At 35.6% G+C, this 18691-nt stretch overlaps 3 protein-coding genes across 6 annotated transcripts; all 3 read right to left on the bottom strand.

The window, feature by feature from the left end:
• Positions 1-2149: 2149 nt before the first annotated feature.
• LOC100266227 (hypothetical protein) lies at positions 2150-7973 on the bottom strand. Of its 4 annotated transcripts, none has more exons than XM_002280453.4 (3): positions 7688-7973; positions 5902-6845; positions 2150-2348 (listed from the first exon to the last, which is right to left on the bottom strand). In XM_002280453.4, exons 2-3 carry the CDS (start codon positions 6841-6843, stop codon positions 2343-2345), a joined length of 948 nt encoding a protein of 315 aa, XP_002280489.1. In that variant the 5' UTR covers positions 6844-6845; positions 7688-7973; the 3' UTR covers positions 2150-2342. The 4 variants fall into 4 exon arrangements, with proteins under 4 accessions (XP_002280489.1, XP_059593201.1, XP_010650759.1 ...); XM_059737218.1 differs by having other exon boundaries at positions 7324-7839; XM_010652457.2 differs by lacking the exon at positions 2150-2348 and having other exon boundaries at positions 5630-6845; positions 7688-7971.
• A 1379-nt stretch (positions 7974-9352) lies between these two features.
• On the bottom strand, positions 9353-13408 carry LOC100257808 (RAP domain-containing protein, chloroplastic). Its single transcript, XM_002276172.4, has 3 exons — positions 11137-13408; positions 10941-11023; positions 9353-9672 (listed from the first exon to the last, which is right to left on the bottom strand). The coding sequence occupies exons 1-3, from the start codon at positions 12920-12922 to the stop codon at positions 9571-9573; spliced, it is 1971 nt and encodes a 656-aa protein (XP_002276208.1). The 5' UTR covers positions 12923-13408; the 3' UTR covers positions 9353-9570.
• Positions 13409-14004: 596 nt separating this feature from the next.
• On the bottom strand, positions 14005-18601 carry LOC100262934 (inactive glucose-1-phosphate adenylyltransferase small subunit 2, chloroplastic). The gene is made up of 9 exons (XM_010652456.3): positions 16998-18601; positions 16607-16879; positions 16229-16498; positions 15976-16143; positions 15780-15883; positions 15557-15668; positions 14720-14818; positions 14464-14589; positions 14005-14363 (listed from the first exon to the last, which is right to left on the bottom strand). The coding sequence occupies exons 1-9, from the start codon at positions 17160-17162 to the stop codon at positions 14247-14249; spliced, it is 1434 nt and encodes a 477-aa protein (XP_010650758.1). The 5' UTR covers positions 17163-18601; the 3' UTR covers positions 14005-14246.
• Positions 18602-18691: the final 90 nt, after the last annotated feature.

Here is an 18691-nt window from a genome sequence, read left to right as displayed (position 1 = left end):
TTGCCGATTGGAATCATTTCCTCTCTCATCACGTTCACCCCGAGAACCCATTAATTGATCAAGAAAAGATTGAGCATATGCTACTTCAATCATAAGTAATAATGCTGGATCTGGAACCTTGAATAAAAATACAAACAGTTAAAAATAGATTAAACCCTTGATAATAATTAAATAATAATTAGATATCAAATTAATAGTTAATCCTATAACCGAACCATAAGCGAAATAGAACTGCAACATTATTTCAAATCTGAAGATGACCAGATACTCATCTCCCTCCCACCTCTTAGATACAATGTAAGTCGCAACCGAGATCTAGATTTCCGCACTCTTAAATCTTAATTAATGACGGGCAACTCTGATGTTCCTCCTCTAACCGACCCATTACTTTATGATTTCTTTTAATCCTCTTTCCAAGCTTGATCAATAATGAGCTTCCCCATTTGGTAACGTATCAACCTAGGCCATTTCCAAGTGACGTACATCTGTGAAACACAGCAGTGGACCCTCAGACTTCAGACAATCAAAGATTCCCACAATATTGATTCATCAAATCACAAAATGTGTCAGCTGGTTCATCAGAGTCTATAAAGGAATGATATTCCCCATTCTCTAGCTTACCTTTTGGGACCAGGACATGAACCACACCATCCTGTTATACAAGTTAGGTTTCTACAGAATCAACAGAGAACTGACGAACCAAATAGCAGAAACTACTTGCTAACTGGGTATTTTTACAGATATTGCAATAAGAATAGGTGCGTGCCAGTGGGAAAATGCGGATCCTCCAGCTCAGACATGGAGTATTGAGGATGTTCCAAGGAGTCAAGTATGGTATTCCTTGAAGAGGGGATCAACCGAGGAAGATTTGACTACTTAAAAAGACAAATGCAAAAACGTAGAGATGAGGCCTACATTGTCTAATTTCAAATTCAGGTAAGTATGGTTGTCTTATCTCTGGTTTTTCTTGTGCAACCCAAACATCTCAACCGACAGAGAATAAATTCAAAGCCATATCCAACTTGGACAAGTCCCTTGTTCCGACCCCTTTTGTTGGGTCTGTGTCATTTTCTTCTACAGGAAACTATGTGGGTGCGCAAGGCCTAGATTTGAGACTGATAAGAGAAGGGCAAAGCAGGCATTTGCATTGGCATAAAATGAGAAACAGAGACAACTGATATGCAGGGGGTGGCCCTTGTGTTATGAAAAATCCTTGTACCATTTAAGGGAATATAGAACAAAGTTTCAGCACAAATACCCTACAATCCAACAAGTGATAAAGGCATTCACACAACTTTCCATTAAGAAAAATCCAATATGACTCAAATAACTTTGAGGTCCTCTCCTCTGGTGAGGCTTCACTAAAACTCCCTGCAAATTTTGAGCCTCTCATGTTGGATGGTTATTATGGAAAATATCATTACATGGCTCCTACTTTAAATTTCCCATCTTTAATCATTTCCAAAAATACAATAGGAAAAGGAGAGTTCGCTGCAAAAGGTGTAGAGCCCCATTGTACAACGACTCAAACTGAAATCATTACAATGTTTCTATGGAGTAAAATTTTTGAGGCCCAACAAACCATCTGTTTTCTTTTCAATACTTTCCAGTCAAAGGGACATTGAGTCTTAATTGTTGAACTCATCTCAACTTTCCAGTTAAGAAACTTAAGGCTTCGGTCTTCCTATTTTCTTTTCAAATTTTTTAGCAAGAGGATCTTTTTTTTTTTTGATAAATATCGCAAATATATTAAAGGGCAAAGGCCACCAAGCATACAGGACGTATACAAATCTGCCTCAAAACGAGAGCACAAAAACAAAGACCCTTACCCTCCCTTAAGTGGTCGCTAGCCACTCAAAAAAACCTAAGAGTGAAGAGGACTCCTCTCCAATATACACCCTAGCCCAACTCCACAAGGTACAAACAAAAGAATTTTTGAGTTTCTGTATATTTAACACCCCTCCCTTGAACGCTAACATATTTAGCAAGAGGATCTTTGGGATCTAAACGTTTCTCTCACATGCACATTTGCAGAAAGGAGTACACCACACACCCAAACTGTAAAAATAAGAACAAGTTGTTCAATCAACAGTCTGACAGCCTGATAATAACAAAGCAGTTCAAACAAAACAATTGACAAATTGCAATATCTATCACAATACAGCACAAACATATTCATTATATAAATACCAACTCCTTCAAAGATATATGTAGATTACCATCAAAAGTTCACATCCCAGACTCAATTACATAATAATCCATTATTAGAATGACCTTGGACAATAAAAGAACAACAGAAACTCATACAAACCACTCTAGCTAATGTCTTCTCCGGTTCTTCTCTAATCCTGCAAAAAATGAAATTGGAACCATTGAGTTATGTGCACAAGTGAATGCATCAGTTAGATGAAAAATAAAACTGACTACAAATCGCAACTAAGGTAAGTCAAATACAAGTAAATATGAGAAAAAAAATAATTTTATCTATTACTAGAAAGATACACATACTTTGCGCATGAGTTGAAGGTTCCATAACATAAAATGGATCACATCCAGAATGGGAATTGTAAATAAAGGCGGGAATTTTGAGCCAAAGTTGCATTAAACTTGTAACTCACGACAAATTTAGTCAATTTACTATCATAAATATAACTGAGAGGATATTACTTCAATTAATGATATTTTGTAAATAAGAAACTTAGAATTTTCTGTGAAAGAGCTCCTCTTGGGTTAGAAGCTGAAAGACATGGACAAGTGGCAGAGGAGGGTGTTGAGTATGGCCCCTTGTTGTTTGTTTTGGTGTGTGTGGCAGCAAAGAAATAGGAAGACCTTCGATGGGGTAGAGCCCAATGACCTTAGGCTAAAAGAATCCCTCATTAGGTCTCTTATGAATTGGTCTGGGATATTGTTGGGTAGGGATTGTGCTTCTCTGTTGGACTTTGTTGAGGATCTAAATTGTGGGTAGCAGTTTTTAGTTTGTTCTTGTAGTTAGTGCTGCTCCTTTTTTGTCTAGGTGGCTCCTCTTCTATAGCCCTTGTGTAGATAGGGTGCATGCCCCCTTTTTTTTAATGGCAGTTTTAATATATCTTTTTGTTTACCTATCAAAAAAAAAAACACTTAGAACTTTCTTTAATTTTTGTGCATCAGCTAATCCAGGGTGTAAACTTTTTATTTTTGTGATATTGCACATGATAGAATAACTGACTAGGTAGGCTACTCATTTTGCTAGCTTGCAGATGTTGATAACATCCATGTCCTGAATGTTTTCTAAAGAAACCTTGATATCATTCATAAATCAAAATCCTACAGAAGGTCTGTGGTAACTATTTTTTCTGATGGTGTGGATGTGATACAAACAACTCTCTTGACTTCGCACTTAACAGTCTAGCCCAATTTATTTCTAAAAATCACATATTACGCATGCAAACCTACATAATTTTATATATATCATAAGGTGGGTAAACATAGATAGGAAGATAAGCTACTTCTTTAGTTCTATTTATCAGATGGACTCAAGCATATATGAGAACCATATAATGTTTCCACTACTCTTTTTTTTTTTTTTGGATAGATGATAAACTGTTTCTACCACTACCACAGCAATATGGTTTTGTCATGTGGTGGGCAGGTTAGGCATAAATTGCATATTTATGCAGCTGTGCATCATAATATTCTCATGCTCCCTTTCAGATCCAACTAACATCACTGGCACACAGATGTTGATGCTAACACAATTATGGTTCCTCTATAATTTTCCTTAAAACATTATGAATAAAACAACACTTGGTTTTCTTCAACTTGTGCACAAGGCCAATGAAAACCCTATGTTATCTAATAATGTTATGAAAACCTTCATGTTGGACACTTTTCTTCACAGCGCCAACTCCACCTTCACCTTTGTCTCCATGCTATATATATAATTAGTGGTGGTACACTACTTGAATGCTTGCATGACTTTTTTCCTTTAGGCTCCATTTGAATCTTCAAAGTTTGAGGGGAAGTAAAAGGGAAAGAAAATGGAAAGAAAAATTCAAAGGAAAGCCAAACCAAAGAATAAAAAAAATTTAAACCCAATAATTTTTTATTACATGCTTCTCCAAAGTTATTTCTTTTATTTCCTCTTATATATATTGAGTGAAAATTTTTATAATGTTTAAATTTTAAAATAATTTCCATTATATTTGACATTCTTTGTACTTTTCAAGGTAAAAAAAAAAAGGAAGAAGAAAGAAATTGAGGGGATGGGCCTTAGCAAATAAATGTTATTTTTGTCAGGCGAAAGAGGAATCCATTAACCACCCCCTTCTTCATTGTGAAAAGACAAGAGCATTGTGGGAGATGCTTTTCACTCTTTTTGAAGTGTCTTGGGTGTTTCTATTGTTGATTAGGGAAACCCTATTAGGTTGGAATGGCTTCTTTGTGGGAAAAAAGCGCAAGACAGTTTGAAAAGTGGGACCTCTTTGCATTTTTTGGACAGTTTGGAAGACTAGGAATAGAATCGCCTTTGAGGATGAGGTGTTTTTTATCCAAAGGCTAAAAACTTCTTTTCTTAACTCACTTTGGTCGGAGGCTAATTTGTTTACAAAAGATGGTCCATTGACCTTTTTTGATTCATTGATTGGGTGGGTTCCCATTAAGGGAGGGGTTATTTTTTGTATATCTTTGTGGACAGTTTTTTTGCTTCACATGTAAGGGGGTGAGTATTTTCCCTCTATGTTCTATACATTTTGAGTCATTATTTTAGCGTCTCTTAGTAATACAATACTTGTCTTACTTATCAAAAAAAAAAGAAAAAAAAGAAATTGAGAGCCTTTTTGGAAATTGTTCTTGAAAACAATTTTCTATTCTTTAGAAAAAAATAAATATCAGACTCAAAAGACATGCTCAACAAGTTTTTTTACTAAAAACAATTTAATTTAACTTCTTTTGAAAACAAGTTTTTTTTTTTTTTTTTTTTTGTTTGGAGAGTATTCTAAGAAGCAATTGAAAGTATGAAAGACGCTTTGAGAACTTTCAAATTGTACATAAGTGTACAACATCTTCATGGAGAATAAATTGGGAAAATTGTTTTCCATATTTAAGTTTCCAAACAAAATTTTGTTTCTGAAAACAATTGAGAACTATTTTCAAAAATTGATTTTTAGAATTGTTTTTGAAAACATAGCCAAACTAAGATTCATCCCTATTTTTGTTTTTCACCTTTCACTGATAATTTCAATGATCCAATGGAAGCCTTAAAGAATGTTTGGAACTGTTTTCTAGACTTGAAAACACATTTGGTATAAATGTAGTTTTTTTTTTAAATTTATTATGAAAGCAGAGTGTTTTCTATTAACATATTTTAATTATTTTTCGTTGTTTTCAATTGTTTTCTTGGGAATCTTTTAAAAAAAATTATAAAAATATGAAGAATGATTGAAAATAAAATACAATAGATAAAAGTTATTTTTAAGAAATATTTGGAAACACAGAAAATAGGTTGAGAACATTTAAAGTTTCCAAACAAACTTTTGTTTCATATAACTGTTTTCAAAATTGTTCCTAAACAAACCCTTAATCTCTTAAGAAATGATCTAATCAACATGGTACTTATAGAGGAGATCTTAAATATCTAAATTTTTCAACAAAATACAGAAAAAGGATATTTATATACACAAGAAGCAATGTTGTTTTTCTGCTATAGAGGAAGCGTCTTGCTTAATGCATGCAGATCAAGGTCATATCTATATCACAACCTACCTTGATACTTTTACAAAGTAGAAATAAAGCAAGATAAATGGGATTCTATATCTTGCTCTTAAGTAACTATTAAACAACTAAAAAATAAAGACACGAGCATGAGACCATGATATGAGAAACTTGCAGTTTAGTAAGAAAGAAATAGAAGTACTAATTGTATACCTCATCGTCATCGTCATCTTCACCAACACCTTTGTCCTTCTTGAGGCGTGTGGACCCACCCTCCTTGCTGATGGGTAACTTCATTGCTCCAAATGGTGTATCCACATCAATATTTCCTTTCATGGTGTACCCAGTACCTTTTCCTCTAATCATATCCCAAAGTGCTGAGCCAAATTCCCTCGGCCTGAAGGTGATGGGAAGTTCAATGCAACTGATTCCATTTTTTTCAATTTTAGCAGATTTGGAGAGTTCTGCACCTCCAATGCTTACATCAGCTAGCCAAACCTCATAGTCCAGCCCATTGAGGCCCAAGTCAAAGTCATTCTTATTGTCCAATTTCAAATGAAGAACTGCAACAGTTTCCTCAAAAGAGAAACTCTGAAACTGTACTTTCTCAAGATCAATATCAGGCTTGTAAGGTATGGGTATCTCTCCTGTTTTCTCAAGCGGTAGAGTTAACCTTCCAAAGACAGGCACATCTACAATAAGGTTGACCTTGATCTTGTAAGGAATAATGCTCCCAGGCTTGATATCACTGTATGTGTTCTTAATGTCATCATAAATGAGACTAACTGGAATCTTGACAGTCTCTGAACCATGTGCATTGATTGTTCCGGCATCCGGGATCAAACCAGAAACCAGTTTTCTTCCATCACTCTCAATCAAGTAATCTATGTCAACCAGAGGGATTGGAATGGGATTTGGGTTGGTAACAAGCACATCAATAACAATATCCGCTCTTTCAAGATTAATTTTAGGAATGTGAATCCCTGTAACATCTGCAGTGGGTTTCCCAAATCCAATGGCTTCTTCAATCTTCTCACCAATGTCATGAATAAAGTCCTTTACCTTTTCAATAAATCCACCCTTTTCTTCGTTCTTGTCATCTTTCTCCTTAGCATCCCTTTCAACTACTTCTTCTGGCTTATCAGATGACGACATACCTTCCAAGCAAAAAAACAACACAGAAAATCATATGGATTATGCCTTGTAAGCACATTTAAAAAAAAAAAAAGAAAAAAAGAAAAATTGTACATCAACATGAAGGCGAAAATCAACAGCAGGAGGTGCACTTATGGTTTAAGACCTTGACATAAAATACTCTATCAAGCCCCAAACAAACCATCATCTAGTAAATCACTACAATAATCAGCGGCAGATTATTGCAACACCATGTAAAGAAGTCATATGCTAAAGAATATAGACATTAATATCTCGGAAATTGGCATTCATATTAGTAGTAGCTATGAGTTTTATATCGCAAGTTGTTATTTGACTTTCAATCCGGTAAATCTATACAAATGGATCTGTAATTTAGAAATGAAGAATTTCAGTGAGTCAAACTCTGAAACTGACAGTAATCTGAGATCGAAAAGCAAAAACCGTTGAGTGCACAAATCAATAGTCTAGAACAAGAAAAACCTAAGCAGCAGAGATCAGACGGTTTGTTGATAATCGTAGAGAAAAAGGCATGTAGATCCACCAGAGCAAGCCAGCAATACGCAAATGTGTAGCTCACCAAACTTGCGCATGGATCATCGAAAATAATAACAAAATCAAGAATTGAAAGATCGATTACACCATTTCCACATCCAAAAAAACCGAAAATGACTGATCTAGTGCAGAAAGTATAAAATTGAGAAAGAATACAGGATTCCAGATCTAGATCACAGATTTGCTTTTGATGAGATGAGAGATTAAAACAAGAGAGCGTGTGGAGATCAACTAAATTAACAAGCAGTGAAAGAAATCACGAGGAATTGAAGAAGTTGAGCGTGTGACTCACTTGAAAAGAGTGAAAACCGAAGGTGAAGCAGAGAGAGCGAGAGAGAGAGCGCAGTGAGTAAAGTGGAGTGGAGGAAAGACGGGAGAAACGATGCGCCTTTATCGTTGTTTGGTTAGTAGGAAACGTGGCACTCTCTATCATATCCTCTGCATTCACATTTTCTTTCCTTCTTTATTTATATGTGTTTATCATACGCGCGCTTCTAATCCTTGCGGTCACATTTCTGTCACCGTCTCATCCCAACACCTGGACAGTCCCCCCCAATTTCTCGTCATTTTTGTTTTTTCTTATAAACCTAATCAATATCAATATCAATATACATATACTATGACATTTAACAACTTTATTCAAATAATTTTTATTTTTCTTTAACATTAAAGTGTTTCCATCACGCACCATTAATGTATGCAAGTAAGCCTACAAGTTGTATCCTCAATTTTGTAACTACAAATAAATTATCTGCCCAGTGTAACTAAAAAGTCATCAAACTATTTATCAAATATGATCAAATTTTTAAGGTACCATCATGGGAAATTAATTTTTATTCCCTTTGATGTGATTAGATTATTTTGTCCTATGATCCAAATTATTTATGAAATATGACCAAATTTTCATGATTGATATTCCATGTGTATATCCTAATTAAGCTTCATTTCACTCTAACAAAATTTCCATTCATCTGATTGCATGCTAAAGCCTAAATCTAATCTCATACTCTTTTACATTTTTTGTATCATCTTTCACATCATTTGTACTCGCTTTTACATTGTTAGTACCATTTTTTATTTTCTTTATCCTCTCACTTATCTCTATGTTTTATAATGAAAATGTGATATAAAATTCAAAAAAATAAAAAATGTCATGAACAATGTTTTATATTCCCTACAAAATATAACACAATGTTATAAAAATATTGAATTTTTTAGAAATAAATTGTGAAAATATAACTTAATAAGGTAATACTCACACCTAGATCACATTATTTGTACTTTGATTACATTTTTCGTAATTCAATTACATTGTTTGTGCTTAAGTTAAAAATTGTTAAAATTTATTGATACCCAATTCGTCTCCCTCTTAGGTGTTTGTTATGGTTGGATTAGTATAAACCTAAACAAAAATTATGAGAAGTAAAATATTTTACAGAAAACAAATAAAATTTTTAAAAATTTAAATTTAATTTTTCAAAGAAAATAAAAAATAGATCAAGGTAAAGAAAGTTATAATGAATATTAACATTAAATTAGATTTTATAAGCTATTGTATTTATTTTTTAATTTTATTTAAAATTTATAAAAATTACTTTTCGCTAGAATCCTAATATATATTATCCGAATTTGGATAATTAAAAATTCATTATAATTATTTTTTATTTATTTATAAATTTAACTTAACATTTATACCATTTTTGAGGGGGCAAATTCTGTTTTTTATTTTATTTTATTAAAATCATTAGTAAAACAGATTAGCAAATATAGTTTTTCTAATTGAAATTTGAGATAGAACATAACCTATATATGAGAGAGAGAAAAAAAGAGTTGAGGGAAATCGGTTGGGCTATTAATAGGTTTTTCTTTCAAAATCAAATGAAGGGTGAAGATTAGCTTCAAAAATCCAATGGTGGGAAATAGCCCATCCATATGAGTAACGCATGGTTCCATGGAATTTTTCACAACAGAAGGGAAAAATAAATTTATATATTTCTCTAGTTTAAATGATATCATCATGCAGATCCTCCAAGAATCATTTGCACTCAGACATAATTAAAGGGCAAAATAAAAGTAACACTAAGAAAGCTTGTTCCTGATGTTGAACCCCTCTTTAGTCTTTACCCAACACCCTAATTCCCTCCTCCCCACCTGCTTCACTCCATCCCTTGGTTCTCATGCTATTTGTACAATGTTGGCACTGCCTTCACCTATGTGATCTTTTAGAATCTCCCTTAGGTAGTCAAGCTGCTCAAACCCACCTTGAAGTTCCTCCCACTGCAAAACACACAACAACAAACACATTAGACCCAGAAAGTTTCTTCGAGTCCTCATAATTTCAGTAAGAAAATCCAAAAAGTGATTACTGTTTATGCTTCCTATGTAAACATGACAGACATATGGGCTTTTTGCAGCCTAACATTAACAAACATTCGAGCCATATATACAAAATTTGGCCCCCTTTTATAGGGGTCAAGACCGCTGTTACTCACATGTAGCAGGTATTATGGGGCAATAATCTAATCCCTTGGTTTTTTAGTGGGATTTCACAAACTTCTCCACCATTTTCCTGTAAAATGTGCCAGTAATTCAACTTGTTACCCAAGTCTTAACTCATTGCTCTATCCGTAGCAGGCATCAAGTTAATTTCAGACACTCATCGGAAGTAATGGAAATCCCCCAGGGCCTGCACTTTAATATGTGTATGGTCTCTTTCAATGCTCAACAAGGATGCTAAGTTGTACATATCCCAAGGTCCTAACAAAATTGAAATAAAAATCCATACCCATGTGTCATTACTAACTTCTACTTCACTTGAACTTAGCCTCTCCCCTCTATTGTTCAATGACCTGGTGTTTTAGTGAAAGTCTAAAGAATCTGAGGACAGTTCTTTGATTTATGACTAATAATACCACCCAGCTTACTGAAATCATAATTTTTTTTTTTTTTTTGTCTGTTAACTAAATCAAATCAATATGGACTTTATCCATCCAAGCATTGCTCTTCAGCCCTAGCAGGCCGTCCTTTGGCCTTGTTGCATCATAATGTAATTCAAGGTCCCATGATTGGTGCACATTTACTTGTCATTTTAAGATCTAATAATGTTCAACTGTATGCACTTTCCGATCATCCCTCTAAAAATAGGAAAGAAAAAAAAAACCGAAGACCAACAATCAGTCACTTTTTTTATCAACTTCTTACTTCAACCACAGTATTGAAACCACGAGATGATACACATATAAACACAACCAAGAGATGCCTCTGATGAATAGAGCAAAAAGATCAATCATCAAACAGTCAACCGACAGAAATGATGCTCACTTCTAAAGCACTTACCATGAACAAGGATGTAGGCACTCTAAAATAAAAATGGGAGAACAGTTTCATATTCTTACACGAGTGAAATCTTAAATGGAGATATTTGAAGGCACAAAAAAAAGGGTGATTCTCTAGATTCTAACTAAATCTCAGATGTTGAAGTTTATGTTTGCACGTTTGCATGCAAATAAACCAGTACTTTCATAATATGATATATAGGAACTCACCTCTTGGTGAGACACGGATGCAAGCTTCCAACCAGCAGCAGTAATGTAACGGCGTTTTAGCATGGTATGCCCCAATGGGACCCCTGCAGAGAAGCATAAAAAATTCAATTGAAAGCTAAATAGATGAAAGGAGAGTCTTCAAATGCCTCAAATGAACATGAGATGCTACAGCATTGCATGAGTCAGGAAAACCCACCAGAATTCCTTGAAAAATGAGTAGGTCCATCAATCTCTAAGGCAACCTTCTGATCAACCAATACAGCATCCAGTGTGTACCCATCAACAACATATTCTCTGACCCAATCAAGACCAGTGCTAACAAGAAGATGAGCTACCTCCTTCTGGAAGGATGAAGTCATTTTCTGATTAAACCTCTTCGTCTTTCCTGCTCGGGCAACTTTCTCCTCAAGGTCACTCCTCAGGGATAACCGAAGATGTGGATATTCAAGCTTCAAGCACTGGTTCACTAGATGAACCTGAGATGCAAACATGATATCCTCCCTATACTGCTCTGAAATCCTTTGCTCCTCAAAATGGCTTAGAGTTTTCCAAACATGAGAAAAGAAAACCCTGTCCATTTGCCCAAGAACAGCATAAGACCAAGCTATATTCCCAAGCTGATCCCTTTTGAAATTGAGTGCAGGAGAGCCTGAAATCTCTTCCATTGCTAGATCTCCATTGTTTTCCACAACACTTTCTTCATTGTACTTCAACGTTTCTTGATCTAAGCAGCATTTAAATTGGTTTTCATCATTGAAAACATTATCTAGAGATTCAAGCAAAGGGCCGGCTGGCTCATTTAAAGAAGCAAAAGCCCACAACACCTGAGCAAGCTCTTGCTCCTGGAAATTGTGAACTATATTGGATGCCCTTTCCGATAATTCTGAGAAGAGATCAGGAGCAGAATGCCGCATTGAGGCAAAAGCGCCTGCTACATTAGCAACATTCTGAGAATTGAATTGCTCAACCTTGGTCAAGGCCACCTCTGCAACTCTATCCATTTCTGACAAATAGAGAAGCTCACCCCCAATCTTGGACAGCGCCCAAGAAATATTAGAGATACCTTGAGCTGAGCACTCTGGTAAGGCTGTCATGGCAATACCCACGAGCATTGACATCTCTTTCTGACGGGCAAAGGCCAACCTACGACTTGTCATCATTGAAACCTTCTCCATGTTCTTAGCGATTCGGTGGAGGGCAGTGGCAATATTCAAAGGAGAGAGAGGAGACGGACTCAAGCCCTTCCCCACGGCCATGATAGTTTCAGCTGCAACCTCAAGTACTTCTTCTGCAGTCTGCGCTTCTACAATTGCTTTGTTCAAGTTGATCTCTTTCCTCCTATCAGACGGCCCTGAAAACTGTGATAGCCTTTGAACAAAAGCTTGCATTGTTTTCTCCTTCTTTTCCTCAAACATCCCACCTGCCACCATACTCACTGTCTTCCTGAGACGATCAGCACCATCAAGAGGGTTCACCCCTTTCAATTCAATATCTTCATCCGAGTCGTCTTCTTCTTCTGACACCTTACTTTTCTTACTAATCTTGTCTTTTTTCCCCAATTTTTTCTTGTTATTCTTTTTCTTCTTCACCGTAATCAAATCTTCCATGGTTCGTGTCAATCCTCTTGCCTCAATGGATTTCAATGCCATCTTCCTGGCCTTCACACACCAATCCATCCCATCAGTGTCTTCCAGCAATTTCGAACCCTGTTCTCTCTTTTTCCTCTTCTTAGGGGCTTGAAAACCCAGAGGGTCAAGCTCTCCTAGAAATTCCAATTCCCAGTCCATTTCAGATTCTTGTTTATCATTACTATCTACACTCCTGACATCAACAGTATCATTCCTCTCTATATTGCCACAATTCCTTCGAATTGTGGAAAACCCAGTTGCTATTTTCACCATTGGAAGTGTTTTCTGATGGAAAAGTAAGGGTTGCAACAGTCTCTGAGGGGAGAATATATTAAACTGTGACAACCCTTCCATTTTCGAGATTTTCTCAGATGTTTTCTAGGAAAATGAACTTCCAAACAACAACTTTAAAAAACACAGCCGAGTTGGGATACTTTACCCCTCACTGAATCTTGAGAAAATCAAACTTCACAGCAATCGGCGTGTTGAGTGTGGCAGCTGCTCTGAAGCAAATATGAAGGCCAAATATTTGGATAAGGAGCGCGTTTCAGAGACGGAGGCGCGCTGAAGCCTGAAGCAATGCGTTTTGTTACAATGTGGTGGTAGAACGGTGCGTTTTGGAGATCTTTTTCCATTTTCCTTTCCAATCTTTGGAACAAAATTTACCAAAAAAAAAATATATATGTTTGAAAACATTTTCGAATTCTAAAAATAAAAAGTGAAGGACTTTTCAATTATTTTTGGAAATATGAACCATAATATTCTAAAAATACAATTAAATACACCCCAAATTTGTTGTCAATCAAAACCCCTTCTCAAAGTAAATTTCCAAAAACAATTTTGTTATATTTTTCTTAAAACAAAACCCTCTTTAAAAACCTCAAAATATTCTCAACCTTTTTTCTATATCGTCTAATACTTTTTAAAAAATATTTCTTATACGTAATGTTTTATTTTTAATTATTTTTTATATGTATATAATTATTTTTTTAAATAATATTTAAAAAATAAATAAAAATAATTAAATATATGCTATCAGAAAACATCTTATTTTTATTACAAGTTTTTCAAAAATTTATCAAACGGGTTTTTAGAAAAAATCCATATATATATATATATAACAAATATGAAAAATAAGAGCATATTTATACATGGCTTTTATAGTTCTCAAAAAAAGTTTCAAAAATTTTTCTACAAATTTTTTTAAAATCTTTTCCATTCGTGAATTACCTCCATTCTAAACACCAAACTTGAAATTTTATTTTATTTTTTATTACACCAAGTCTTAATTTCATACACTTAGATTTCCGATTCCAATCAACTTTCTTACACTTTTCTTGAGAGATACTTACACTTGAAATCAAACCCACATATAATCCTCTACACTGACAAGCGCAAGTGACATGATTCACCACACTCCATAAGCCCAAATGAAAAAGAAAATGGTCTTTTCAACTCCGTAGGACTGACATCTAAATGGGCATTGGCACTAAATAATCTCTGTGAATCTTAAACATAAAAACAGTACAAAAATGTTAAATCTCAGTACTATTTTTTTCATCACTTTATTAGTATCCCAAAAAATATTGCTATACATGCGAGTCTCTGAACCTACACATCCATGAATATTCCTTTTATTTGAACTGAAAAATGAAATATGATCACAAATGGAAAAGTCTCAGAGAATGCTCCCATCTGGGATCACTGCACCCTTGAGAACCACCACTATGCCCTCACTGATGGTATATCCATGAGCCTCTCTATTCCCTTCTTGCACATTGTCTCTATTCATTATCTGCATACCACAAAACCACATTAACTGTTAATAATGTCATTAGCACCAACACTGAGTTCCATGATAAAATAGTATGCAAGATTGTTGAATTTTACAGTACCAAAACTTGTTTGCCAATCCTTGCATTCTTGTCTACTATGGCTTTCCTTATGTGGGTATCTTCCCCAATTCCAATTGGGATGTCATTGCCCGTCCCTTTCATGTCTCTTCTAAGCTCATCCTCTGGCTGATGAAAACACACTGATGTGAGAGGTAGGTGGAGATGGAAGCATGCCTATGGCAGTTGAAAAAGAAATGATTTGCTTTCATCGGGATATCAAAGAGAAGAAAGATGAAAGAGTTGAGAAGGGTCTTACTTGGTAGATATCAGAGCCCATGATCACTGAATCCTCTATTACTGCCCTGTCTCCAATCTTTGTCCTCAGACCAACTATTGTGCCTCTAATCTCACACCTCTACTCTTAGCAATATTCCAAAAAAAATAAAAAATAAATCCCAAGATAAGAAACAAACCGAATCAAAATTCACCATGAAGACATTTGAGAAATTATTACAATTAATAAGCCCTTCATGATTAAAATTCTACAAATTAGTCCATGTGCCCCTCTCCTCTTCCTTCTGAAATGGCATTCTCTTTTCTTGGAGTTCACTAGTTGTAGTCTCATGCTTTGTTCCATTGTTTTAACTTTTAACCGTTACTTCAGTGACAGAAAAACACCATATCAGCAGTTTTTAGCCAGAAGAAAGTAATATTTCCCTTGCTTGGCCTTGATTCAGATACAATGGCCTTGATACAATAAAAACATTGCCAAAGTGTCAGTTATAGGCTTAATTTATTGCATCAGACCATCTCTCCCTTTCATTTTTCAGGATCAAACTCATTTTTATCTATTGAGTTTCATCTTTGTGAGATTGAGGGAAAAATGTCCAACTCAATAAGTTAAGCTTATGAGTGTTTTTGTGCACCAAAATGAACAAGATCAGTAAATCATCTTCTTGCTAAAAACACTAACCTCATTCTTCTCTGTCACTAAACTAACGCAAAAGTAGTTCTAGGTAAAATAAGTAAGCTACAAGGAAAGAAAATACCATTCCCAACACTGAAAAGGAAGTCAAATATAAGTTTTTTTGTCTTTTTGTATCAAAATTGTTTGGCCAAATATCAGAAAGGGCGATAGACGTGAGTTACTCACATCGAGAATACACCCATCTCCAATTATACTATCTGTGATCACAGCATCGGTTATTAAAGTTGGAGGCAGATTCCGAGGTAAAGTGTAGAGAGGAGAATCCCTATCATAGAAGCTGCTACCAAAGGAAGTTTTGTGTTAGTTGGTGGGGGGAGTCCATTACTAAAGTGATGCACTCTCATTATTCTTTAAGCCTTTCCTAACAAATATATTCTAACATACTGACTTATATCCCACGTCTGTTTTCTTTGTGATTTCCATATTTGCTTGGTAGAATGCTTCAATGTTCCTCATGTCCTCCCAATACCCATCAAAGGCAAATGCTTCAACCTGATCTTTGCAACAAAGGAGAATCTTCTCTTAGATTTGCACCAAAATATACATAGTTAATTACCTAAAGCGTTAATTACCTAAAGGCTTACCTTCATTCCAATGGATATTGCACCTGGTATTACTTCACTTCCAAATCCATTTGCCTTGGGGAAATGCTCGCTTAGAAGCTTTATCATTATCTCTTTCTTGACCACATAGATCCCCATACTTGCCAACTTTTTGTAACCATTATCATTTGATTTTCTTGGACTTTTTACCTGGATTTGAACAGTAAAAAAACCAATGCTTCTTTAACCCAGAAAAGTACTGAGAAAGAGAAGAAGATAGCCCAAAATAACTTACTGAAATAATAGTTGCTGGCTCCTTTTCTGACCTCTTGCTAAACTCAACAACTTGATTTTCAGAATTGACTTCTAGAATGCCAAGACCGGTTTCACGACTTATTTCAGCACTCAATGCCACAATAGTTATATCAGCTTTGCTTTGCCGGTGGGCCTGGATGAGTTTCTGATAGTCCATTCTGTAGAGATGATAGCCAGGAAGGACAAGAAACTCAGCCACTGGGTGCTCTTCAACTAACCACAAACATCTTCTTACAGCATCAGCAGTTCCCTAGTGTTGAGAAGAACATACAAACTCAAAAACTCAAAAACAATACAATAAACTAGAATATGACCATCATTCACATTGCCATATATAGATGTATATTTTCAGTCATACCTGAAACCATCCCCTGGCTTCAGGGCTCTGATATGCTGCAACTACTTCAAGACCTACTCCAGAATAAGCTCTGCAAAGGTGGGAATTGAGTGAAGTAGAATTGAATTGAGTGAGAGCATATATCTTGGTTATGTTGCTGTTAATGCAGTTGCTCACTACTGCATCAATGAGCCTGTAACTGCCTGCTATATGAACAGCCCCTTCTGATCTTCTCTTTGTCAGCGGATATAGCTGAGACTCTGATCCATCTCCAAACACTATTGCTGCAACACTCTGACATTAATAAATCCTTATATACCCAGCACTATAAGTAGTAAAACAAATGAAATAGCATCATTCATGTATGACATTTATATATGAGATTTAAAGCTTCAAGGAGAGTTGTTTAGACCTGACGATTTGCAGGGCGAGACAATGAAGCGGGATGTTCAGATTGCTGTGAATTGGATACACACAAGCTAGGAGGAACAGTTGCTTGTTTGCCACCAAGACTGGGGAGCTTTGGACGGAGATTTGCAGAAGAAGTAGTAGGAAGAGCAAGCTGCAATATCACCATGACAAAAGAACAAGAGATTGCAGTGATGTATGCAACTCTTGTTTTATTATATCTCTTGTTCTCTTGATATCACCAATATGCTACTGCATAGCTACTTAAATTTTAAAGAGAGAATATATAAGAAAAGAATATCTAGGTTTCTTCTTCACTGTGACTACTGCAGAAACAGAAACGTCTTCCATGAGTGCATGCCCTTTGATAGACTAGAATCAAGTCTTTGTTCAAGTACAGTCTGCTGTGTGAACAGTACTCTTCAATGAGGCAGATTAAGGCTTATACAGCCCTCTTTATTTTTTTTATTTGTAATTGATTAGCACATATGGTTCACTTTTTTTTTGCTAATGACAGTGATTAGCACATCTGGTTCACTTTGTTTGCTAATGACAGAGAGATGGGAGAGACAGTTTGTTGACTTGATGAAGGAAGGAGGGTGGGAAGCTTTTGGGTAAATGTGGGGCATGTTGGTATAGAGTGGTTTCCAAGGCAGGCACAAGAAGTGTCTCAGCTTTTAGGCATCCAAGCCTTCTTCTAGCTGTTATCGTCTCCATAACTAGTTATACAAGGCTGATGCGAGCCTTATAGAAGAAAGGATTCTTATTTGTCTAATTTCAAAGCTAAAAATGACAATGTTTGACTTGTATTTTTGTAGGCAATCATTTGCCACATGGCAAGATCAAAAGAGTTGCGTCCTACCTACATATACCGCTCGTCACAATTGCAATGTAACTATAGCCCAATAAATGCAATTAGATGACCACCATCTACAAATTGACCACCACTGGCAGAATACAACCTCTCATAAAGGACAACCCACACATCAATTACATTACAGTCTTGACTGCACAGTAATCATATTACAACCAAAATCTTGAAGGTCATTCCATAATCACCACATAACAATCAAAGCCAATGCCACCATTTATTACCTTCTCTAAAACAATCCACCCAAGGCAAACTGTAAAAAAGAGACCTCAATTCCAGAATAAGATAGGAAAACAATTCATTATTTATCTGTTTGTTTTCCCTTCACTCTATGGCTAACTTGATCTTCAGATGAGGATTGGCCTAATTGAACCATCCCTTTTGATCTTTGGTTTCTTTTGATCAGTAGGAGGAAGAGGATGCATAATTCAACCCCAATTTGAAGGAGTCCGCAACAATAATGGCAAGCTGCTTTTTCTAAAATATATGGTACACATGAGAAAGCATTTCACCACGTGGACAAACATATAAACAAGAAAGTGTAACCCAGATCATCCACTTTTTGGGAGGCAATTTTAAAATAGGAGAGTACAAATGGCCATGCTACCTTGTCCCTTGAAGATCTAACTTTTAGGATTCAGCCAATGTTAAAGAAAAAAAAAAAAAGGCAAAGCCAGCTGCTCTTGAGGGTTTTCCCTGACCAGGAAAGCATTATTTTGATCCTCCTCGAACGGGGGCTTCATTTTCCCTAGTACTGAAAATTGCTTGCATTCCAAAGCTTAAATGAAAAAACACAAGGTCTGCCCGACTCTGTCTCTCCCGCAGAG

The sequence above is a fragment of the Vitis vinifera genome, chromosome 5, assembly GCF_030704535.1.
Source record: "Vitis vinifera cultivar Pinot Noir 40024 chromosome 5, ASM3070453v1".
NCBI classification, from domain to species: domain Eukaryota; kingdom Viridiplantae; phylum Streptophyta; class Magnoliopsida; order Vitales; family Vitaceae; genus Vitis; species Vitis vinifera.
This window is presented reverse-complemented; position numbering and strand designations above follow the sequence as displayed.

What these genes read in the sequence shown, in the direction of transcription:
- LOC100257808 (XM_002276172.4), bottom strand. Translation starts at nt 12,922, where the DNA reads ATGGAAGGGTTGTCACAGTTTAATATATTCTCCCCTCAGAGACTGTTG. An exon ending in TCATTTTTCAAGGAATTCTG is followed by an intron (nt 11,024 to 11,136) that starts GTGGGTTTTCCT and finishes GCTTCTCTGCAG; the next exon opens with GGGTCCCATTGGGGCATACC. An exon ending in CATCCGTGTCTCACCAAGAG is followed by an intron (nt 9,673 to 10,940) that starts GTGAGTTCCTAT and finishes TGTGTTTTGCAG; the next exon opens with TGGGAGGAACTTCAAGGTGG.
- LOC100266227 (XM_010652457.2), bottom strand. Translation starts at nt 6,843, where the DNA reads ATGTCGTCATCTGATAAGCCAGAAGAAGTAGTTGAAAGGGATGCTAAG.
- LOC100262934 (XM_010652456.3), bottom strand. Translation starts at nt 17,162, where the DNA reads ATGGTGATATTGCAGCTTGCTCTTCCTACTACTTCTTCTGCAAATCTC. An exon ending in AAGCCAGGGGATGGTTTCAG is followed by an intron (nt 16,499 to 16,606) that starts GTATGACTGAAA and finishes TCTCAACACTAG; the next exon opens with GGAACTGCTGATGCTGTAAG. An exon ending in AGCCAGCAACTATTATTTCA is followed by an intron (nt 16,144 to 16,228) that starts GTAAGTTATTTT and finishes GTTCAAATCCAG; the next exon opens with GTAAAAAGTCCAAGAAAATC.